Source organism: Zonotrichia albicollis, chromosome 8 (genome assembly GCF_047830755.1).
Source record: "Zonotrichia albicollis isolate bZonAlb1 chromosome 8, bZonAlb1.hap1, whole genome shotgun sequence".
Classification (NCBI taxonomy): Eukaryota; Metazoa; Chordata; class Aves; order Passeriformes; family Passerellidae; genus Zonotrichia; species Zonotrichia albicollis.
The window spans coordinates 22,680,508-22,706,005 of NC_133826.1; the positions used below are offsets into that span (position 1 = coordinate 22,680,508).

General features: G+C 38.9%; 1 protein-coding gene across 11 annotated transcripts in view; it reads left to right on the forward strand.

Moving 5' to 3' along the window:
- Positions 1-352: 352 nt before the first annotated feature.
- The window catches only part of KCNT2 (potassium sodium-activated channel subfamily T member 2), a 119,735-nt gene continuing 94,589 nt past the window's right edge, over positions 353-25,498 (forward strand). For 4 of the 11 annotated variants that reach the window (XR_012581397.1, XR_012581398.1, XM_074546260.1 and 1 more), the window contains exon 1: positions 354-723. Coding sequence is in view for 9 of the 11 variants with exons in the window: in XM_074546260.1 (XP_074402361.1) it covers positions 629-723 (95 nt within the window). In the remaining 2 variants the exon portion in view is untranslated. Of the gene's footprint in view, positions 724-25,498 lie in introns of all 11 variants that reach the window. The other 7 variants (XM_074546261.1, XM_074546266.1, XM_074546268.1 and 4 more) reach the window with 4 other exon arrangements.

Below are 25,498 nucleotides of genomic sequence, written 5' to 3' on the forward strand. Positions count from 1 at the left end.
ACCGCGGGCTGCACCGGGCGTTCAGAGGAGCTCTGGCTGTGCCCAGGTGTGCCCGGTTACCGCGGGCAGCGGCCGAAGCTGTGCCAGCCCCGGCCGTGCCCAGACGGCCGCACCGTCACCAACACAGCGGGCGCTACCTGAGGTAAGACACCCGTTTAACACGTTTCGGGGCCTACAGAGAAGCACCCCTGAGGCTGCCCCGGGAGGAGGGGAGCAGGCAGGGAGCAGCCCGGGGGGCGGGGGGGCTGCGGTGCCCGGTGCGGTGCCGCCGGCCCGGCCGAGGCACGGCCCTTTGTTGTGGGCCGCGGCGGCGCGCTCGCTCGCTCGCTGCGAGGGTGGGCGTGGGCGGGGGGCGGTCGCGCCGCCGCCGAGGCCGCCGCCCGCCGCCACCTGCCTCCCCCCGGGGCGGGACTTGGCTCCCGGGGCCGAGAGGCTCCCGCCGAGCCGCCGGGGACCGCGGGGCCAGCCCCGCCGCGCCTTTGTGCGGGGCCAGCCCGCCCCGCGCCGCGCCGCTGCCGCCGAGCCGCTCCTGCCCCCCACACGCCCGGGCGGGTCCGGCCGCTGCTCGGGCGGCGCGGCAGGGCTTCCCCTCTCTCCGGCCGGCCCCCTGACCCCCGCTCCGGGCAGCATGGTGGACCTGGACAGCGAGGTGCCGCCGCTGCCGCCGCGGTACCGCTTTCGGGACTTGCTGCTGGGCGACCAGGGCTGGCAGAGCGACGACAGGTGAGCGCGGGCGCGGCGTCCCCGGCGGGGTGGCGGCGCCGGGCAGCGGCCCCGGGGGAAACTTCGCCGGGCAGGGGCTGCGAGGGCCGGCCGGGGCTGCGGTGCCGCGGCCGGGGCGAGCCGGGCCGGCGCCCCTGGGCCAGCGCGGGCATCCCGCGGGCTCCGAGCGCTCCCGCCGGCGGCCGAGCCGTGCCTGCCCCGCGGCACCGCAGGAACAGCGCAGGTAAGGATCGTGTCCCTGTGAAAGCGTCCCAAACAAAACAGGCTTTTGCCGTTTGTCCAAAGGCTAACTGCGGTATGCTTTCGGTGTCCTATACCCAGGCTTCTTCACATGCCGTTTCTTTCCATGCTGGGATCCTAGGCATGGACGGAACTACCATGATTTTATTCCTTTATGAATTCCTTCAAGTCTCTCAGCGCCTTTAATCGCACCCGACAGAAAAAGACTTGTTTGTTTCAAGTCAAATGTTTTCCTTAAAATCATAAACAAAGAGCCCTTTACATTGAAAGAAACAAGCAAACCGTGTGCATGTGTTCAGTTTCCAAATGCTGAATGAACAGCGTTCATGAACAGCATCATTCCACTCTGCTGGACCGTACAACCTTGTGTCTCAACAGACTATTTCATGATCCCATCTTGCAAAATTATGTGTCATATCCAGTTTCTACTAACACTCTCTTGTAGTCAAATGTCAGAAAAGCAAAATCGGCAACATATTGGATAGATTTTAATTCAATATATTTGAATTGTCAGAGTATGTCTTTAACTTGACAGTCAGAAACTTTTGATTTTAATGCTGTTCTACACTGGTCAGATTTTCACTACTTTTCTAAGGAGATGTGGATTCTTATTGATTGATAATGACAAGATCATGCAAATATGAACTAAATATTACCCTTGTTTAGGAGAATAAGCTCTACATTGAAGCAGTTAAACAAGCGCTGTTTATTCAGACAGTTATGAAATGGTTAATGACATCTTAATATAGTCACAAAAATGAATGCTGTTGGTCGGAAATGACAGCATTGTAACTACATAAGGGAGAGTTAAATAGTATGCTCATCAAAGCATGTTTTTACTGTTTAAAAATTATAAGTGTACTGTAATGTAGTCATTATTTCTGATTCTTTGAGATTTTAGAAAATGTAATCTTAGCATCTTACACCTGGATCTTATTTCCTACTGGAATAGGAAAAAACTCCACTCTCATTTAAACAACTTATTTGTTTGCGTTTTCATGGCTAAAATTTATAAAACATGCTTTGTATACCTTTTTGGATCACTCTGGGGCTTAACGTTTTTTCCACCTCTATTTAAACTTCTGTCAAGCACTTTCCAGATGTCAATTGTTTGACTTGCACTTCATGAAGTTACCGTCTATGGCAGAAGCATCATCTGGTCTCAAATAGCAAATAGTGTAACTGCACAACCCAGAGCTTCCTTTTAGCTCTTATCTATTTCAGGTCTATGTGCACTTAACAAAATCAAAGTAAATAATCCTTAAAACAATCTTGATGGCAGAATTATAGCACAAAAGTCTCCTGGAGCATGCTTACCTTTTAAAAACTCCTGCAAAGAACTGGTGAAAAATTAATTAAAAATCAATTTTAATTATTTCATTAATATTCCAACAAACATTACAAGAGAGATCTCTGGCACAATCTGAAATACAAAAATGTAAATTGCTTTCTAGATTTTTATGCACTGTCTGCTGAGGCTGGGCACAGCTGCACAGTGGTAGGAAGGTGTGCAGGGAATTCCCCACAATGCAAGCAAGATTGTGTTTTACATGAGGCTGTGACAGGAGCGTGCTCTCCTCCAGCTCTGCAAGTTACCATAGCAGTGTTTTTGGATTCCAGCTTTTCAGTAACTGAAGGAGAGCCATTCTTACCACGATCTTGTGTGTTATCTGTTGTTTGTCTGTCCAGATTCTTACTTTCCTGAACTGGAGGCTTTCATGTGTAATATTGAAGTATTCATTCCTTCCTATCTTGCTAGAATATTACTATCCATTATAGAAAAAGCATGCGTGCTCTGCATAGAAATAGTGCCAAGTGGAATATTTAGAATGTTAGACATACTTCCAGGAAATAGTGAATGAGAAAGATTGCAGACTAATGGGGACCCTGAGATCAGCTTCTTATTAGTTTGCAAGATTGGTGTTACACAAATATATATTATCTTTGTCTGCTTTATTGTCTTTTCTTTGAAGCACATCCTTTGTGTTCTGTTCTAAGCAGTGTGCAATATAGAGGGGTTTGTAACCCTTTGGTTGAATGGATGTTAGCTATGAATGGAATATCTGAATACTGAAACACAGTTAAAGTACCCTTATAGCTACTATAGGCTGCAAGTGATCAAGGATAGTTCATTTTAGTTGTTGAACTTTTTGGCTGAGATGCAAAAATTTTTCTGCCTGCTTCCAGTTCACTGCAACTTTTTAATTGCACTTGCTCTCAGCTCTGGCAGTGTGATGTTTGCTAAGGGTTTTCCATCTGTGTGATCTGTGAACTTCTGGTCTCTTACCAGCCAAGCTCTGTCTTGTCTTAGTTCCATTCTCTTTTTGATCTTCCCAGTCTGTTTATTCTTGGGGAATCTCTTTTCTCTTTCCCATGTGCCTTTTCTGGCATAATGCTTGCTTTTTGCTGGTAGAGTCCATCTCCTGGTTTTCAGATGCTTGTTGGTTTTTTAGAGTGGAGAGGAGATGGAATTATTCCCACTCAGGATCCTGTGTTGGCAAATCAGTTTTAATAGCATGGTTTGCCATTATATGTCATATGGTAGGTATTTAATAATAAATAAGACTGAAATTCTGTGACCTCTCCTCTTTTTGTTGAAAGATATATTTCTGACATAATCATAGTTCAGTTTTGGAGCCTTAATGGTTATGTTTCTTTAGGGCGAGAGTTTCATCACCTATTTCTTTTAACTGTTCCTGTTAATTTATAAAATGCACCTGTGCTAAAATGCTTAGGTGATTGTAATAGAACTCTCATTCAGCAATTTTGTTCTTAGGTCTCTACCTCTTTGAAGACAGCTTTCTATTTTTTTTTTTTTCCTTCCTGGGGACTTCTGTAGTGGAGCTTCCCACAGACTTTTCTTTTTCTTTTTAGCTATCTAGTTCATGATCCATTCCTAACCTGATAGCATTCCTGAATGATACCATTCCTTTATTTCTTCAATACAGTAGCATCCATCTCACTGCTTTTGCGTTTCTGCTCCCTCCCCCCAGAAATTCTGCTTTCATAGCTTAGATTCATAGCAGCCTTGCAGTTGGCTTCAGTAACAGATGGGTTCTGGGCTGTCATCTTCCACAAACCGCCAAATTGGATTGTATATTATTTTTCATAAAAGAAGTTGCTGTGTGCAGAAGAACATGCTGAATCTTTGACAAATGATTTTGTTCAGTAAGAAAGCTACTTCGAATAATTTATTGGCATTCTTGAATTTGCTGAGTGGTTTGGTTTTTTTCCAAAAAAAGGATGTTAAAACCAGTTTTGGTTTTTGCAAATCTAGATTTTTCAAAGGAACCTGGTTCCCTTTGAAAACTGGAGATGATGTTTGATGCTACTCATTTTATATGGAGAACGCTTCTACAAAGCAGTGTGTAAAATACCAGCTCAGCTAGAGCGTGTGTGTGTGTGTGTGTCAAGTGGGTGAATTCTGTGGCAAGTAGGCCAATGACTCAGGTTTCCTCTGGCCATGGAAATATCCCAGGCACTGGGCTAAGGGTAAAGAGAAGATTGGATCCTTGACTTTTTCACTTGTTCTGTAAATATTGCTAATATCCCTTTGTGAATCTTACATTTTGCTTTCATTGTTGAAAGTATCTGCAGATGAAACAGACTGTTTTGATTTGCTGGATATTCTGAGATGTTTATTGACCTTCATCATGAAATTTACCTTTCGGTTTGGCTGTTGGGAAATGAGGAGAAATAGAGAGGAACTCAGTGATTAGGACAACTATTCACCTGTTAATTCAGCCAGATTTCACTAAATTGTGATTGTAATACTAAACTATGCAATGAAATGTTTCATAACCCTACTGATCATCAGTCCTTATTCTTACCAGCTGTGTGGAAAAGCTACACAAATAAAATTAGAAAACATCCTACCTGCTGAAGAGGTGACATGTTCAAAGTTGGTCAGTTGCTGCAGAGGAGAGGATAAAAGACAATGTTTATTTTTAGGTTCCCATGTAAGTTTGGGAAGGCTACAATGAAGAGGTTTTTTTGTGCATAAATAGTTACCACGTGCTTCAAAACAGCCAAACCACAGCATGCTAGAGGTGTAAAGAAAGAATTCCAAGTTAAAAATTAAAAGCATTTACATTCTCTCCATATCACTGCCTTTTTATTAAGGCCTTTTGTATCTTGCAGAGCACAGTTTACCTCACATTTCTTAAATCATTTATGCCCAGACATTTAATCCTTTCTTTAGAAGCTCTTGAAGATATAAAAACTGCATTTGGTTTAGTGAATTCTAGCAAGACAGGAATGTTTCCCACCACTGAAGCATGACTGCTTAGTCGGGTGAACTGTTCAAATTCTCCTCTGCCTGCTCTGACAAAAATGTCTTGAACTGTGCAGGAATGGTTTGGCAGCTGGAGTGTCCAAGGAAACAATATGAACAGATAACTTGTGGGTAGTTCAACCCCCACCTTCAAAGCATCCGATTTCATAACTTTTCTATATGCTGCTGCAAGATATTTTTACAGTTTCAGTCATGGAACAAAAATTTACATTTTCCAATTCTGTAAATTTTTTTTCTATTCTGTACAGATATAACAAGAACATTAACTGGTACTGGAAATTCATTTCAAATCCTGCTTCTGTATTGAGATTAAAATTTGAGTCATTTTGCTACAGTATATACTTTAATTTTAAACTTATAGAGCTAAATTTTACCTTTGTGAAAGAACTGTTCTTACACTGAGTACTTATAGGATTAAATTAAAATCAGCCCTCCGTTCTGGTGTGCTTTCTGCATAAATGCACATTACCACCTAGCTGGAAAGGAAGGAGATTCACATAATACAGAACACCTCCACACATCACTTGGACAATTGCATCCTGCTGGCTGTCACGTTGGCTGCTGACTTTCAAGGAACAGCTCCCCACTGTAAATCTCAGAAGGCACTTTAGCAGTCATTGTCATGGTGTGAATTAGTGAGTGAAGCCTTCCCTGTGCCTTTCCTTTTGGAAATCACCTGAGATTGTTAAACTAAAAAGGGATAAAAAGCCCACACGTTTCTGATTCAAGTGATTTAAAACAACTGAGTCTAGATTCAACTTGACAAAAAATTGTATTATAATTTCCTCAAAAGAAAATTCTATTACAGTTTCTTCAAAATAATCCTCCTCTTTCCTTCAAGAAATGCTTTAGTCAATTTGGCATCCATATTTTAGAAAACATTAGCTTACAGGAATTCTTTCATTTAACAGAGGCTACAAATAAAAGGACTTGAGCAGATCTTGTCAAATTTATCTTGATTTGCCCTTGTAACTAAATTTTCAAAATCCATAAAGAGATTTAGAAGCATAAGCTCTAATGTAAACACTTGATTTTGATAGAAATTGCTCAAGATCTTAATAGTCTAATTCTCTTAAGAGAGCAAGTGCTTTCATACCTTGTAATCAGACTAGTAGTAGTTGAAAAGTTTGAGTTTCCCTAAATCCTGGGAAAGCTTGCTGTGTGTACCGGGCAAGCCATTTCTCACTGCTTAAAAAAAAAATAATGAAAAATGTTGATATTGATGAAACTGCTGCATTTACCAAAGCAAAAGAAAGGCCTGAGTTTACACTCTTGTGGGAGGTTTAGGAGCACAGGCCCAGGAATGTAAACTGTGAATATATTTCCATACTCACCGTCCTTCTACGTTGATCTTGTCTGGGTCCCTGTTACGGATCAGACACCTGTCGGTAGGGGAGAGGAAGTAATGCTTTGTAGCAGGCAGTGCCATTAGCCCCATTCTCATTTGTGTTCTACCAGAGTGCTTGCAACAACAACAGAGGCCGAAATGCATGGTTTCTGTGTTCCTCTGTTCCACTTAAACCAGCACACACTGTGGAACTGGGAAAGGACATGGAAAGATTAATTTCAGTGCTGCTATGACCGAATCTGTCCAAAGAAGATGTTGGTAGCACATCCCAGCAGAAATTTTGTACTGCACAAACCATTTAAGTGTCTCATCTTGAAAACTCTCCCAGACCAAGTAGTTTTCCTCCTCTGGGACAACATGATGCGCAGTTTGTAAATGTACTTGGTACTTCAGTCATTACTTAATTATAGATTTATTGCTAAAGCTCTTATTTTTCCATCTGCAACTTGACACATACTACTTTACATCTGGCAGACTCTATAATACTCCATAGGGAGCTAAAGCAGTTCTTTCCTTCCTAATTTTATGATTATTATTCCATCACACCCAACTATTAAGAGTATTTCTTTTATAATAGTAAGTTCTGCGCTGCGCTCTGCCTTTCTTTCATAGTGACTCTTCTGTACCAAATGGTAGCATTGATTCATATTGTCTTCCCTTTATCCTGTAACAAAGAAATAGATCACTTGGAGCATCAGAAACGTCTGCACTTTCTTTTATAGAAAGAGTAAAGTTGTAAATCTGCTAACCATTTCTGTGCTATACGTTCAGTTTCTAGACTTCACAGTCAAAGGTGATCTTGATCTTAATCTGAATTCTGACACAGTATGCCCAAATACTTATACTAATCTACTAAACACTTTAAATGTGGTTTCTTCACCTTTTTTCCAAGTAAATGAACAAGTTAAGTCCTTCGTGGAGGCCTCCACTCCATGGTCCCATAATCTGTGTCATTGGAGAGAATGCCATTCAAGAGCTGGAAGTGCTCTGCAGCACAGAAGATTTGGTGCAGAATGCTTTGAAACAGCTGTTAAAGATTTCAGCCTCCCCCGTGCAATCATCTGCTAATTATGTTAGCAGTCAACTTCCTGGTGGGAAGTAGCAATAAAACAGAAACAGTCATTAGGAGACAAAACCCAGTGTTTATCCTCACAGATAAAAACAGTGATATTATTATTTACTCAGAGGTATCTTGAGGGACAAATCCTGTCTCCACTTAGGGAGATACCTGTTGGGAAGTGCAATATTTTTGTGGTGGAAAGCAGGTTGCCAAGTCTGTCATTTCTGTGCCTGCCTTGCCAAGTACCAAGCTATGGAAGATGTGGCAGGAAGGAATTAGATTGTGATCAGCGCCAGTTATCTACTGAGGTAGCAAAAGAGAGAAGGGTGCCTACACTTGTGCCTGGGTGTGACAATTCTCCTGCCAGATTTAGCCATTAATAACTGCATCTCCAGCAGCCACCAGCACAAGGGTCATGTGCCTGGCAGGGACAATGACACAGCTTGAGCAGCAGTCCTCACTGTGGTGTAGCTCTGCCAGGAAAGTCTGGATTCTGTACCCTGAGTCAAACCCCTTTGGCATTTTGTAAAGAAAAGTGTTTTGCCCTTTAGCTTTCCGTGATGCTAAAGTTAATGGCATTTGCTGTGTTTATTACTTAAAGTTACAGAGCTCCTTCACAGTGTAGTGATTGTTAAAATATGTAATAAGGAGTAAACACTGAAAAATGACCTTGCTAATTAATTGTTCTAAATAACCAAAAATGTTTTAGAGGTTTTATGTTTTTCTCACTTTGTTTTCTCTTGCCCTTGTGGCTCAAGAAAACTGCAGTGCAGACAGAACCAGGGTTACCAAACCCAATCTGAACCAAATGCCCATGGGAAAAAACCCCAACAAGCTGCACTGCAAATGGAAAACTGTGGTTATGCTTGTCGCTTATGAATAAAAGCTGTTGATACACAACATTCCCTGACCCTGGAATGGGATTTAGTTTTTCATCTTCACACCAAATTCAAAGGGAGCTGAGGGCACTGGTCACATATCACTGTTGCCCTGTAGTTCTCACCATGGAGCAGAGACAGCTCTAACAGAGGGACTGAAGGCTAAGCTCTATATTTAGCTGAATATACCCTTTTGAGAAGTGAACAAGCCATGTTTTCACTGTGTACAGCAATCTAGAATTTGATCATTGTTCAAAGCGGTTTCAGTTCAACAAATACCTTTTGAAAAGCAATTTTTGTAGATAATGTCCTATCCAAAACAGTTTAATTACTGTTTTGCTCTCTCAGTAGTAATTCAAAGAACATAATACAAACACAAAAAGTAGAGCAACCTACTTTGTAATGGGCAGATGTTGATTAGTCAACCTCATTTTATAAAGACTATCAAAATCTAAGTAGATTTTTCACCCACCTAAAAGTCTTATCAGAGAGAAGCTAATCTCACCAGAGCCATTGCAGATATCCTGTATCTCACTGACACTGAGGATTGCATTCAGTGACCCACATGATCATTTATCTTTGTACCAGCACTGACCACAGATTGCAAGAAAACGACAATTTAGCTAAAATGATACAAACAATATTCAAAATGCACTGAGTTAATTTTAAAGTCTTGATTAGTTTTCCCTTCATTTTTTCCTATTTTTTTGGCAGTTCACAAATCACAGTTTGAGTTCAGAAAAGAACAACAAAGTGAGTTGGATTCATGCAACATTATGAATCCATTTGAGACAATTAATTGTGGCAGTCACTGTGACCAGCTCAGCTGGTGATTCAGAATGTTGGGATTTCAGTGTGATGTAGCCAGAGCATCTCATGTAGGAAGAACAAGGCTGGCTGCTGGGAATGTTTCAGATTATGGAGGAAGTACCTCTGACTGTGTAGGAGAGAAGAGAATTTCAGGAGCCTCTACAAGGCACTCTGCTGGGATATAGCATGGGCTAGTCTGAGAGTGTTGTGCAATACCTCCGGTTTTGCTCCTAATTTCAGATAAGAACAAGCTGTTAGAAGATCACTGTTATCAAGATTACAAGATGGATGTCTTCTTCTAAGGCAGATGAGTAGGACACAGAGCTGTGTAGCACCCTGCTGCTACTTGATTTCAGGCTTAGCTGAACTGAGCATTTAGAAATTCTTTGCCTTTCTGGGATGGCAGAGCCACTTTACAGTGACAAAAGTGGCCAGATGGAGAGAGCTGGGAATACTGGGAATATTACTGTGCTTTCTTGTGTCACCCTAGACATTGGAGAATTGGCTGTCAGACCTCCTGGCATCCATACACCCTGTTCTCTCCTCACTGTCTCCACATATCCCACCTGAATCTGACCAGCACTGAGGCCTAGGTCAGACTTGCAAACAAGATGACAGACCAACAGCTGTCCTGACCCACCTCACTGATACAGTTAGCTAAAGACATTTTAAGTAACCTGTCAAAAAAGCCAGCAAAATCTGAAATTTATGCCTTCATTTTGGAAGTTGTATTTAAGGGAAAAAAAAATAGTGTTTACATTGACTGTGCCAGTATTCTGAAGGCACTTGATAAATGATTTTCTAAGCGCGCACACAAGGCACATTTTGAAAGCCTGACGTCATTATTCTGAAAAATTAAATACTGGGCAAACTGTTCTGCCAGCCATAAAGCGGATGAACAGCATTTTACTTCAGAGAGTACTAAGTGTTATTTAATATGAATAAAGATGACAGAATTAAACTTTTAAAATATTGTGAAATTTGATATTTTAAATTTTTCTAAAACTAATGAAGAGATAATTAAAACCATGCCTTATGATTAATCAGGAAGTGTAATAGCTCACTCTGAATAAGGAGACTGAGATTTATATGAAGTAAGTAATTATGTGTACCCTATTAGCTGTGGAGAGAGCAGTATCAGACAGGTGACATTTTAGAGATAATAATGACTTCTAAAGCACTTGTTCAATTAAGTGTTCAGAGTTCTTGAATCATTGCCACTCCTTAATGAGACATTTATAATTTATATGAAAATTTTGTAATTTTTTCCATGTAAAACAATAATAATATCTGTGCATCAGGCTGCGTTTGAAAGGAAGGAATCAATTCCCATCCACTGTTAGGTATGTTGCACTGTATACGTATGTGAAGCTGCAAGTATTCAGAAATCCTACATATTTTATCCTCCATCTGGATGTCATCATTGGAGCCAAAGCAGCTTTAAATACTAGAGAATAAAGACAGATATGTATCAAGGTGCAATTCTTTTGGAAGGAGTCATCACAGGAAATGTCATCAGCACTCTTTTCCTGATGATTTGGTAGAGGAAGTGGAGTCTCCACAACCTTTATCTGTGGAAGAGAGCAGACACTGTCTCTGTGGGAAGCATCAGGAGAGACACCTCCTGTCAAGTGCTGGGCTTTTGGTTTATGTCTTTTCCTGAGTCTGCTGAATGCTCCTTCTCTTTGTATTTATCTGTTAAATACACTCCTGTGGTGTACGTGTCCTTGTGCACAGCTCCCATCAGTTCAGGAAAATTGCTATTATCTGATATTCAGCCCTGTATTACTTCTCAGAGTTGTTGGCATTCTAATGGCATATTTTGGGGTGTTGTCTAAGTGTTTCCAGATTGCATATGTGGACTGTCTCAATATGTAACTTTAAAAAGACACTCCTTTTTATAAAGTTACCCTCCTCCTGGGCATGTGTAAAAAGCATATGTGGTATAATTTTTTTTTTCTTTTTCACTTTTTAACACTTCAGCTAAAAATGGAATCTCAGTAAAGTTCTTTCTAGGCTTGTTAAGGTATCTGTGGGAAGTTCCTGACAAATTTCATTTGACTTCTTATGACTTTTTCCCTTCCAGATCAGGCATGTCTCCCATAATTTCTTGCCCTGTAATAAACAAATATTTTTAATCTAAGTAAACCTGTGGACAAGTGGGGAATTGAGCAGAGTACAGAAAAAAAAGACTTAAGTTTTTAAACTAACTTTATGTATTGCCTGTGATGTCATTAACTTGCATCCTACCTAATCCTTTCCATCTAGAAGGAAAAATGGAGCTTGGAGAAGAAATAAACACACAAGGAAAAATTAGATGACCTCATGTAATGTTATTCCATGCTCCTGCGTGTCTTGTGACAATGGTCAGTACATAATTTTGGAATATGATCCGAAAGATAATGGTGTAATATTTTTAGTTACTAAAAACTCTAAAAATAGTAAAAATATAATATCATTACCTTTAAGAGTGCTGTTATTAGCTAGTGATATTTCTCCTTTGGGAATACTGCTGGCTATGACTGGAATCAAAAAAGAGCTCTAAAAATTAAACTTAATTTTGTATTGTTTGGAGTCTTTTTGCTTACAGAAAAATAAAAAGCCCAAAACCTCTGTTCCTTATTTGCCATGCTCTCCTCTTTTCCTAGTCACTCCACCGCCAACAGATCTATAGTTGAAACTATGAAGCTGTGAAAGCCAAACGCCAGTGTTTTTACCTGTGAGATTGCCATGCCACATAAAGTGCATTTGTACTAATTGTCCATCACTAGTGTGCATTATTGTTTTGGCCAGAGTTGTGTTCCCTATGTGGCACTGAAATACTGTACACCTACTAAATCTACATGAAGAAAGTTAGCCAGAAAGTGTCCTGACAGTTATGAAGGATTGGGGCACGTATAAACTGCTTTTAAAGTAATTTGCAGAGAGATTTTCATCTTTTCACATTGACTACCACCTTCTCCTAAAGAGCAGTTCATTTCATGGGTCTCAGTCTTAGTAGAAGAGGTTTGTTTTTTTTCCATTGAAGTACCAGGCAATACAGTATCATGACTTCTGATCAACTTCATTTACTGCACCTTGATCCAGTGTAACTTATTAAGGCAGCAGCTCTAACTGCAGAGAATTCCCCATATATGGAAACCTCAAAGCTGGCTTCAATTGCCTTTATCACTAGAATAAATATAGGCATAATAGGTAAAATAGAAACACAATTGAAACAAAAGTCCAGTAAATTTTCTGCTGAATTTTTCACTATCAAATGTAAAGAATAGTTTATTACTCTAAGTCTCAGTTGGATAAATGAGTCATGATAAATGCATGACTACATTTTCAGCCCCTACAGCGTTAGGATGCATGTATAAATAGTTGGAATTGGAATATATGCATTCCATGTATAATTGGAAACCATCCTGTGCTACCATATATTGAGGTTCATGGGGCATTCTGCCAGTGTACCCCTCTTATTTTCTATATTTTAAATGGCAATGCACACTGTCAGTTCCTAAATAGAATATTTCAGGTGACAGCTTAGCCACCAGTGTTTGACAATCTAAAAATATTCTAGGAGATTGAGAGGTTCACAGATAAGACATGTATCAGTCAAAATGTTGAAAAGAATATGCAAATTTGTTGTTATTCAGTATTCTGAGGATGGAGGTGCTTTGGGTGCTTCTGTAAATACAACCTCTCTACAAGTCCAATGCTAAACAACAAGCAGATACAAAAATAATAACTGCATATTACAGCACTTGGTTTTCTTACAAACATTAGCACCAGATCCCATTTCAAGTATTATTTCAAGAGAATATAAACTGGCTAATTTGGAGGATCAGGAGTCTGGGGAACTAATTAAGAACCAAAGTATGACCAGTATTTACTTTAATTTCACTTATTTTAATTTGGGAAGTACCCCAGGCTGAAGTTTACAGCGCCAAATAATAAACTGAAATATTCTTTTGTGTGTAAAACTTTACTTTAAAATGTAATTTATCATTAGAAATAAGCTAGGATTAAAGTAGGTGGCATTTAGGTAGCCAAGAGGAAGTTCTGCTCTCATTAACCTTACAAAGAAGTCTATCAGAAATTACTACATAGCTCTTTAACCATAGACTTAAATCTTACTCTGAAGTCCTGCTGAGATTTTGATAGAATGTTACAAAGATAAGCATTAAAAAAAAATTACATGTCAAGTTGGTCTTCAGAATAAAAAAATGTAGTCATATGTGTTTAAAGTTAATTCAGTAGCTTCACTGAAAATTTGGTGCTTTTTTAAGGCATGATAGAGAAAAGCCAGAGTGGTATAGAAAATTTCTCATTGGTATTTGATCATCTCACCCATTATATGGCAGCATAAGTGGGAAATCCTGGATAAATGCTGAAATACTGGCATAGATAGACTCCATAAATACAGTAGGAATGCTATTTAACAGTATATTTGAATATATCTGAGACACATTTTTCCGTTTCCAGAGGAAAAATAGTTCAATACAGTCAACTGGAATAAAATTAGTCTATTGATGAATTATATTAATTTCCTTTTCAACTGTGCAGAATTGAGAAAAAAAAAAAAGATTCTGAGGAAAACAAAACCAAAAATCCAGGTAGACTAATTTATTTAATCTCTGAGTCTAGACTGAATTGGCTGCAGCTTTCCCATCAAATTCCCCCAAGTCAGCCATTATTGCACAGCTTCATTAGTGATAAGAAGCTGGAGCATTTTGAAGACAAGGCATTTTACACTCCATCATTTTAACTGAGACTGTTTCATTCACATTTCACTGATTATGATGTACATTTCACAGCACTCTGAGGTATGAGAGCCTGATTTTATAACTTTTAGCTATTTGTAGTTTTTGTGGAAACGTTTTAGAGCTGAAGAGTAGAGTGCTGAAAAAAGCAAGTGACCACAGACAACATGAGAAGCCCAGGCTACAGCAGGGGTTAGAATCAAAGACATGCAAGAGAAGGGCATGTTTGCTCTCAGTGCCTGTGATAAAATGAGTGGATTGGATGTGTAAAATGCAGGTAGCAACAGAACCATTGTTTTCCTGCTTTTCCAGTGAGGTTGGTAAACTACAAGTCCTAAGCTTTGCATTGCCTTTCAGATAATTTTTCAGACTTTGAGCTGTAACAATGCAGTTTCAGGCCCTTAGTTCAGTCACAGAGGTACCAGGAGAGAAAGGTGGATAGAGCTATTAGAAAGGGAGGAAAAATTATTAAAGGCCTTGGAACTGTTTGATTTTCCAAGTTGCACAATCCTGGAAATTGTTCATACTTCTTTTCCCTTATCAAAAATATATACCCTCCACTTGCATTGCAAGATAAAATCCTAGGAAGGGGTGCATGCAGTAGAATATCAGGAAACCTGAGCTTGAAAAGCTACTGAAGTAGACTAATTTCCTTATAACAAAGAGATGAAGATTGAAAAGTGAGCACAAAAATCCAAGTTCTTACCTCTGCTCCTGCTTTATGAGATATGAAGATGAATTCTTAGCCTGTGGTGAGACAAACAGCAAAAATCTCATTTAATGTAGCAGAATATATGTCTGCTTAGGGGGCAATTGTATATGGTCTTTTTAGCATCTCTGTGACCAGATGCACAGAGGCCAGAGTCTGGTTAATAAATATTAATGAACACATTTTTACCTAAACAATTAATATGTCCACACCATAGAAAGAGACTAAAGTATATTGACTTACAATTCCTTTGAGTTCAACTAAGTAGAAGTATACAATTTGAAAAATATTCATTAAATGCTGTTGCTGTAGTGTTCTTATTGTCTGGTTTCAAGGCAAATAAAGATTAATTTTGCTTTGCTTTATTTCTGCTTTATAGCTGCAGCCAGCCTCTGCTTTGCTATGTCAATAGGTTACCTGTTTTATTCTACTAGAAGGCTCTCTGTTCTATGTGTACATTCCTTTATGAAACAGGGGTTTGTGCTATATTTTTTTCAAGTTGTTACCTTCTTATTCAGTATGTTCTTTTCCTCTGTGACTTTTAAGCTGATTTATTATATTAAAAATACAAAAAAATGGCATGTTTCTACAGTATTTTTACTGATCGTAGGCACTCACTTTATGATATATGAGAACATGTTTAATTTTTGTGTTGTTTACTTCTTTTCCTTTGTATGAGCATGTGATTTTTTTACCTTCAGTATCGAGAACCTTTTGAAATGCCTTATAAAAATTTAAGTACATGATGTTCACTTTAGACTTCCCCCTTATCTATCTCTTCCAATTATCTCATAATGGAGCAGAGTGCTACAGCTCATAGTCTATTTATATCTGTCATTTGCTTCATTCTTAGTTTGTTCCCAGGCTAATCCAACTTGTAGATCTTGGCATGGGGGCCATTTATTCTTTTTTCATCTCTTGTTGACATGCTAATCAGTACTTATATTTTTATGTCATTCTTGATGCACATTATGAGAATATTTTGGTTCGTCTTTTGCCGTGTTTTTGTTTACCTGCTATTTTTAACTTTACTCTTATCTGTAATGCTGTGGTTACAAAATATGTCAACCCAGTGTCTGGCATTGGAGCCCAGACACTGTAGAGAAACAGAGCAGCACAGGATTCCCCTCTCAAAAAGAGTGGGGCAGAAGTCAAGCCGTGTGCAGTGAGTAGATGGGGCACAGGACCAGGATCTATGGCTCAAATATGAATTGAACAATGAAAAATTCAGGGTAGTGAGCAACCCTTAATCTGGAAGATAAATGACACTTGAGAGACACTGTTAGAGGGTTTTGAGGTTGGCTTGGTTTTCTAAAGACATTTGAAGACAGCAAACATGAAAGTGAAGAGTGAATGCAGGAAAAAGGGCCAAGATTACAGCAATAAATGGAACCCAGCCGTCCCCTGGGCAGAGCAGTGGCTCGATAGCCTTCAGGTGTAGATTTGTGTTTGTGCAGTAGTGTGGGACAGGGGATTTAGCTATTGACTCTGGCTATCTGCAGCTCCTCCAGAATCAGTTTAGCACAAAAATATGACCTGTAACAGCCTCCTTTTGGGAACACTGTTTGTGCACCTTCTTACTTGTACGTCTGAATTGCACTGCTGACTACGCCTGTAAAAGGATCAATTTTGATTTTATAAACACTACAAATTGAAATAGGGAATTACAGAATGCTTTATTTTAGCAACCTAGCAGTGTAGAATGCTGTTTCAGTTGATGCTGAAAATTTACACAGCTGAAATGTAAGATTCTACATTTTCTAAATGCCATTGTTAAAAGGGGGAAAGCTCTTACAATATTTTTTTTTGCCAGCCATATTTGTCTTTCCTCAATTAGGTTTCTTTTAAAAACTGAAGAGAGTCTGCACAAAGGCAGACTTAGTCTGTTACTTAGCAGAATGAACTGGTCTGTTTGGTCATTTATTTAGCAGACAGTGGTAAGTGGTAAAAGGAAATACTGTAAGAGCAGAGCAAGTAACACACTGTTGCTGATTTTAATATAGCCTCATTCTGGTTTACTTCCTTTCTGAACATTTCCCTCCATCAACACATCTCATTTCCACAAATGTCCATATTATCCTTATTTTGTTCTTACCCTCAATATAGTTATTATTGAAACAAGTCATCAGCATTGCCCCAGTGATACCCAAGTGATCCACATGCTGTGTTCTGAAGTGCTAAAATGTGCTCTGGAGCTTTTCTGTTAGTTAAGATTTACAGGCAGTGCCATTAAGAAAAGGTTGCAGAGAAGCATTTGTAGCATCTTAGACAGGAGTAACTTGTGTTTGTGAAAAGGGCTTTGAATGGATGATTGTTAGCATGGTCAAGTAACAATGTGATGTGTTCTGCAAAAACTACCTCTGTGATCACAGTTAGGAATGCACTTCCATGAACATCACCCTGTACAATCCTAGAGCAGAGCTTTTGGTTGTTGCCTTCCCACCCATCCTTTCTTCCCCTTATTTTGTTTACTTGGACATCTAAGAATTTGTCCATTGTGGCAGCAAATTTCTGTTTTCTTTTACACCAGTATGAAGAGACTGCAATCACTGTAAGTCAAACACTGCAAGTGCAGTAGGGGTCTGCCTTTCCCACTGTCCCACAGTGCTTACTCCTGCCCTACCTTTGCATTAGGTGTAAGAATCACAATGATGACAGTAAGTCCGATCACCAAACTGATCTGATTGAAAATCTCCAAAGGAAAGAATATGGACAGTGTCCAGTTAGAGCAAAGTCCCAGTCAGACTAATCTAGAAATCACCCATTTGTAGGGGTGTGAGCAGAGACACTCTCCCTCACTTGTACAGATGGCAGCTTCTTCCACTGGTCATAAAACAGCATCCTCACTTGACAATGTGCCTACTGCTGTCTGCCAGCAGTCAGCACAGCCTGACTTGGGTGTTGTGGAGTCTCTATCTGGTTTGTACATGAATCTGTACTGGTGCTTTATCTGGTAATGAGCAAATCAAGTGTTGGTCACTACTCATAGATTTAATGATAGCTGCCAAGCAATTGCATTGTTGAGAGCAGTGAACTACATGTTCATAAATAATCAACTGTCTAGTTCCAAATGTAAATCAAACAGCTACTGTCTCTGTAAACTAAAAACTGCCTAGATGACTCTCCTGAAAGCCTGATAAACATCCCACAGATGATTAAATGAAAGCATACAGCTGACTATTCCTTAATGATTTTGCTGCTTTTGCAGAGATCCTAAATATATACTTATAAAAGAGTGTATGCTGAACACACACACACACACACGCACACAAGCACAGACATTTCCCAAGCTGTGTATGTCCTTGCCTACAAGTTTATCAGTCATACCCCTGATGTTCTGAACCCCTCTGCATTGCCAGGCTCTGGCAGCAGCTCTTTAATAGCAAGCTCAGCCCAAAGGCCAAGGCTTGGCCCTGTCCTCCTGTCAGGGCTGCTCTTTGCTGCTCTGCAGGCTGCAGGAGAAAGGGAACTTTGTGCCCTCTGTTCCAGCAGCCTGAGCCTGATGACACTGTGTGCTTGCTGCTACAGACACTGAAATCACGGGCAGCTGCTTTTATTTGCTACATCATAAGGCTTTGCTACTGTTTCCACCAACCTGTGCCTAAGCCTTTTTTGTGGTGGTTGCTCACTATGACTCCTTTGTAACATTTTTTTCTCATACTTTTATGTTTCTGTTTGTTTATCTTCTAGTTGTGGGGTGTTTTTAAAGACACAGCTGGAGAAATAATAAGTGCTATCATTTTGGCCTTTGTGAATTTCTGCTGCAATAGTGATTTGGACTGTCAGACTTCTATTTACACCCTGTTGCACTACAAGGCACCTGTCAAGCACAGTTTTCAGGCAATTTCTATGGAAGTACAATAATCTTAACTTGCCAGTCCTATATAAATAAACATGTTTACACTGCACCGTAGATATGTACAAGGATTTACCTTGCACACAGCACATCTCAGCCAGCCTTGTTTGTGCTGTATGAGCTGCTCTGAGCCACTCTGCTGCAGAGGGCCCTGGAGAGCAGCTTTGGCACCTATTCCACACTCATCACATCCCTCTCCAAGGGGATGAGGAGGTGACAAAGCAAACTGTGCTGACAGCTAGGGGGTGGCAGGAGGAAGTTGTGAGGATTAGGGATGGGAGGAAGGGAGTAAGTAGCAAAGGTGATAACAGGGAGTGAAATTGAGCACTTGTCTTTCCTGAGCTGAAGGAAACAGCCAAGAGGTCAAATAATCAGAATCAAAGATGCATCACAGGTGTGGAGACTGCACACACAGACTACAGATAAGAGCACTGAAGACTAAAACTTCATTCTGGTTAAGTCAGATTTAAATATGTGAAGGTCCTTGTGACTTAAGAATTTCATTGCTTACTTTCCTGTGACGTGGCAGTAAGTCCACTGGTATTTGAAAATGTAGCTCGCACCTGGATTGCCTTTGCAGAAAAATGGGCATGGGTGAGTTGTAGACTGAGTACCAAACTTTCACTGGAGGTGGATTTTGCCTGCAAGATTTTTTTCTGCAGCAGTGTAAATAGTTTTTGAGGGAATTATGTGAGTCAGGTTTGGAGGCATCATCTTATTATCACATCACAGGAAATATAGAAGGCACATTCTGTTTTAATTGGGTCAAAAATCCCAGGTAGTGTTAAAATTGAAATGAAAACAAAACAATACTTTGGCTGATGAACGCATTTCCCTTGGAAAAACTGAGTCTACTTTCTACTTAAAGAACTGCAAAGAAAATATAAAATACAATTACCTCATTGAACAAAATCTTCAGAGGGAAAAAAAAGGACATGTTTTTGACATGACATGTTGACATTTCTATCTTAGAACATTGCATTTCTGAAATTTCTCTCCTTATGAAATGTTAATCAGTGCCTAAGACTCCGTATAAGATTGTGTAAATTCACACTGAATGCTGTAGTTTAGGACAATTTTTCATAAAGATCTATTTCCTTTTGGGTAGGTACGGCTAATATTCCCCTACAATTTTCCCCTATAATCCTCCTATAAGGTAAAAGTGTAGATTAAATTACTAAATCCCAATATTTGAGTTTGGAAAAAAAACCAGAGCCTTTGAAATACATTTTTCTGTCTTGATATAATTGTACTGTGCATTTGTTTCAGGAAACACTGAATAAATTGTTGGCTATAATTGAAGACTGCCAAGTATAACTAGCATAATACAGTAAAAAAGAACAAAAGAACAAAAGCTATCAAACAGAACTAATAATAGAACAAGATGGTGACAATAAAAAGCTGTGGAATTATATTAGAGTCAATATATAGTTATGCTCTATTGAATATCACATTGACCTCCCAGTTAAATGTAAAATACACAATGTAAAATACATTGTACAGTTGTCATAGAAAGAAATTTGCCTTTATTTTGGGTGAAAAATACTAATGAAATGCTTTATGTAATAGGAAAATATCTAGTTTGAATATGTTTAATATTTGATTATTTTACTCAGCTTTAAGTGAATAGAATGTTCCATCTCGGTGGAACATTCAATCTCAGTGATTGGATCAAATCTGCTAGGAAGAGAGTTCTCATTTCAGGTAACATATTAACAAGTCTTATTTAATATAATATTTTACACTTGGTCATGTGATACTTAAAAATGACAGATTGGGATTCACCCACAAAGTTTTTTTGTTCCTTTTAAAAATTTTTTTCTATCCATCTGCTTTTTTACTTCCTTCTGCTTTACTTCTGCTTTGATTTCAGAAAATTTAATCTCCTTATTTCTAAGTAAAAATAAAACTGGGATTAGCCATCTAATCTGTGGGGATACCAAGGTGGTCAGCCTTGTTCTACTTGCTGGTTTTGAAAAGATAAAAAATGAGAACTAAAAGATCCTGAAAAATGAGAAGTAAAAGATAACTTACTGAAGAGGAGTAGCAGAACAGTCAGAGACTTAGAGATGAGAAGTAGAGTTTAAGTAAATAGTGATTTGAATTTCGGTGGTTAATCAGAGGCTAACTGGAGTCACTTGCAAGGGACCAAAGTGAGAAGAGTTTGCTCAGCATTTCCCTAATGTTAAGACATGGGTTTACCCTTTCTCTTGTTAACAGGAGACCAGAGTTCACACAGTGTCTCCTGCTGGTTTCAGCTCTGGACTATTACACCTACACCAAAAACCCCCAAACTAACCAAACAAAAACCAAGCAAAGATGGCACATTTCATTCACAGGTATTTCTTTATGTGTAAGAAAGGTGTATGGACCTGTAAACTGCCATATCTAAAGTAAGCAATGAGTCTCTAAGATTTTTGTTCATGTAATTCTTCAGGCATAACAAAATCTACCAGAACAGTTTGAGGCTGTTATTTCTCTGAACACCTGTTTCTATCTTTATCTGGATAATCTCCATGACAATGTCCCTCATCGTGTTTACTGCTTGTTTTCTAAGAGAAAAGTGTTAAATAGGGGGCAAATTGAATCAAAACTTATTAAAATAAAATCTACAGAGAAATAACATCACATGTTAAGTGTTTGGGTAGGAGTGACTCAACTCCATCACTACCATCCATTTATTTTGGACATAGAGTGGATATTTTTACAAGTGGTCAACATTAAGTTTCTGCTGAGCTTGAGGAAGAAGGATTTTTAAGGGCCATAGCACCAAAACTGAGATGCCCATGTGGCATTTAGATAGTGCTGCAGAGTTTATTTATTAAAGCCTTGATATGTATTGGGTATCCTAATGTGCAATACTGGAAGTAGACTGAAAGTAGAGGGAATAATTCAAGAGGAGAGAAAAATTAAACATCTCAAAAGACAGATTTCTCAAAGTCATGAAATGATAACTTTAAGAATAGTGAAATTACAGAGTCCAAGTCACAATTCCAGATGGTGAGAGTGTAAAGAAGAAAGATGTGTTGAAAGCAAAGGTCCATGCAGGGAATTAGAGCAAAGAAAAAAACCCCTGGGTGGGACAGTGTGCCATTTCCTCAGTGTTTTCAAGTCAAATAGTGAGACTGTGTAGTCCACAGAAGAAGAAAGAAAGGGAGAAATCTGCAAGGAAGTAGAGAAAAGGAACTGTTGACAAAGGGACTGGAAGTTTTCTTAAAATTTGGATGGACGAACAGGAAGAAGGAGGAGATGGGAAGAGAGGACTGTGGACAGTCTGAGCATGGATGAAGTGGCAGGGAAAAGGTTTCAGATGACCAAAGAAAGAGACTGGGGGCAAGAAGGCAAATAGATGGAGGGCTACAAAACTCCTTAAACTAACCTGACCCTTTTTTCAGGATAGACACAGCTGTGTCTACTTAGGAAAATAATTAAGGTTTTTTTTTTTTTTTTTTTGAGAGAACAAGTGTCTTACTGAGGTAACAATTAACTGGTAACATTACATACACACAGAAATTTTGTAAGCAAAACTAAACAGCTCCAAATGAAAGGTGTGCAGCACTCAGCATTAAAATCCTGTAGTAGAAAGTACTGTTAAATTTTAAATGCACAACTTGAGACAGTAATTTGTGTGTGTGAGATGTTTGTGCACACTGCCTGACCCTGTGTGTGCCTCACCCATCGCAGAGGAGACAGGGAGGGTGCTGGGGTTGCAGGGGAAGGATCTTTGTTTTAGATCAACCGCTGATGAGGGATGAGCAGCTGTGATACAGAGCAATAGAGTACAACAAAGAGCTTGCAGTGGGTTACTTTGTATTTTGATCCTAATGCTCTAATACAGTTATACCCAGGCTGGCAGAAAGGAGTTATCACAGAACACTTGATTTCAACAAGTTCCTTTCAAGTCTCTTTTTGACAAATAGTTGCCATTATTATAAAAAGGGAAAAAAAGCAACAAATTAACTATCCTGCTCTTCAGGTTTGGTTAATTGGCACAACTCCATAAAACTGAGCAGTGCCTGGAATCAAACTCATGGAGCACATCCTGTTACTCAGACTTAGCCAGTAAAAAACCCTTGCATAATGGATTTTCATTGCAGCAGCTCTGTGCTGGATGTATCCTACATGTGAAGTATTTTTGCCCAGAAGTTAAAAAGAGCTATTTTTACATGCAATAAAAATATTTTAAAATATCCATTTCCTCACCTTGTATGGGAAAAAAAAGTCTTAGAAAATCTACTAAGCATCTTCCTTCAGTGGTTGAAACTTTAGCTTCAAAGTGCACTATTTCTTAATACATCATTCACATTTGTTTTATTAACTTTCTCACCTCGGCTAATAGGCTTGCAACAGAAAAGTATATTTGCAGTAAAAAGTGAAGAGTGTGAGGGAAAGTACTTAAAGATTTCTTTTCCCATAGTAAAGCATCATAGTATTTTCTCCCTAAACAAAATTTCTAATGGCAATTATTACAGATTACAAGCTCATTCTTTTTATCACTACACCATTACTAGAATGGTGAATTCTTGATGGATTTTCATGAATGCAGGACTGAGATAATTTTCTTTTTTGAGTGTGCAAGACTGTGAATAAGGGATTAACACAAAAGTATTATTAATTGATTGAAAAGCATGCATACTACCTGCTGCTGAGTCTCATCTCTTGCTGTTAGTCTCTTAAAAATCTTTCCCTCAAAGGAATGAAAAAATTGAGATCTTTTCCACAGAAATGTTTGATAATGTCATTTCCTCTCTCTGTTGCTGTAATATTAAATTGCTGCCATAGACCTGTATCGGTTTCACAAAGACAGTTTTATGTAACTGATTGCAAAAAGGAGCGTGAAGCTGGCTACATTCAGATTTCAAGATACATTTCTATTTATATCCATAAAAACCTATTTATATCCATAAAAAGGGACACATGTACCATTTAAATTGTAAGGAAGATAATTAAAATTAAGGGCTGAATATTTTAGCATTCTGATGTTTGAACAGTTAAGTAAAGGAAAAGTTTGCCTTGACATAGAAAGTGTTTTTTTGTTGTTGCAGATACAAATTTTTACTTGTGTCCAACCTGAAAAAGTTGGTTTGGCCAGTTTTTTCATGCTCTCTTAGTTTTGTTTCAATCAAAGCAGCACTTATGGAAGGGAGACACTAAAAAGAATTTGAGCATAAGATACAGTTCTGATCTCTAAGATTATTTATGCACCCTTAATCCTTTATTTTATAGCTTGTTATTAACTCAGCTTATGCTATGTCTGTTTCATTAAAGCAGAGAATTATTTACAGTGACACTGGTAACACCTGGTATCTGTAAATCTGTTAGTTATGTTAACATCCAATTACATCATCCAGTGAATATAGATATGCCTGGAGAAACATCACTAAAGAGCTTAACTCAGATTCACTGATATGAAAGGGAGCTTCTAACTAAAAAAATCCCTGTGGAACCTGTGTTCTGTCATGTAGTTTCCCAGTGTGAGATATCATAAAGAATCTACAAGACAATACTGCACAAACGCAGTTCTGCAGAGTTCTTGAAAATATTTATTTGGTTTGTTCCTATTAAACTGATGAAAATCCCCATCAGAAAATGACCTTATACCTGTCAGTGTTAAGTACTCTGCACTTGTTAGAACCATATTTAAGAAAGTGCAGGACCATATTGCAAAAGTTAGATTTCACCAGCACAGCGCATGGCAAACACCTTCAGTAAGTGTGCTTACTGTGCTTTTAAAAGAGAGTTCTGAGTGCTCCAGAACTTGCAAAACTTCAAATAGAAGTGTTACCCATGACAGTCATCCTTAAAACACACTAATCCTTTTTATGAAAGCTATAAAAAAAAAAAAACCTATTTCCTTTTTTATTGCATAAAGTAAGATCTGATGATAGCAATTCACTTTAGCAGTTCAGGTGCTTCATTTTTAAGCACCCATCTATAGCCTATATAATCTTTCAGGTCTGAAATCTATCAGGATTTCACATATATTGAATTGCCAAATCCCAATAAAAAACCTCCATATTCCTTTCCTATTTTGAGGCTTTCTTTGTAGGAAAAATATGAGATGTCCTTTTCCAAAATGACAGATTTAAATAAATGTAAGTATTTTTCTTCAGATTGGCTCTGTTTGTACACTTAATACCTTTTCTTGATTCCAGCATCAATAAATAGTAAACATAAGCATTTACAGCTCTTGGCATGCACGTAGTGAGAAATCCAGCTCATACTTTCATTTGTGAAGTGATTATTTCTGCCAAATCCGGTTTTTAACATGAAAGGAAGACAATTTGTAGCTTTGAGGGTGCAAGATAATACTGCTACTATAGTAAAGCGTGGCTATGGGGTTAGAATGACATTGTAAATAGTAATGGGAAATGCAGGAAAAATGCAGAGCACAGAGAGATTGGTCCCAATGTTTTACAGCCATCAGCGGTGCTCTGCATTAGTGTCCTTGACAGGAATTAGGATTTTCCTGCTGTACTTTGTATTACATTAAAATGTACTTCTCAAATTACATCTTAACTGAATTATAACAATGCTGTGAGGACTTGGGGTACTTCAAGATGATTGTTGCAGTTTGAAAGATTTGAAATTATTTCAGTGACATCTCTGTTCTTTGGGTTTAAACTAGTGATGGCCACTACCAATGGTATTGAGTTTTAACACACCACTCTGTGTTTTCAGAACAATAATAGAACTTCAGTGGTTTTTGCTAGAGGTGCATCATGTATTTGTGCATTTCCAACACAGCTGAACAAAGAGTCAGTAAACATAAGACTAAACATAAGACTTGTTCTTTTAACATCCAAAAGCAGCTTTACATGTAACATTCAAT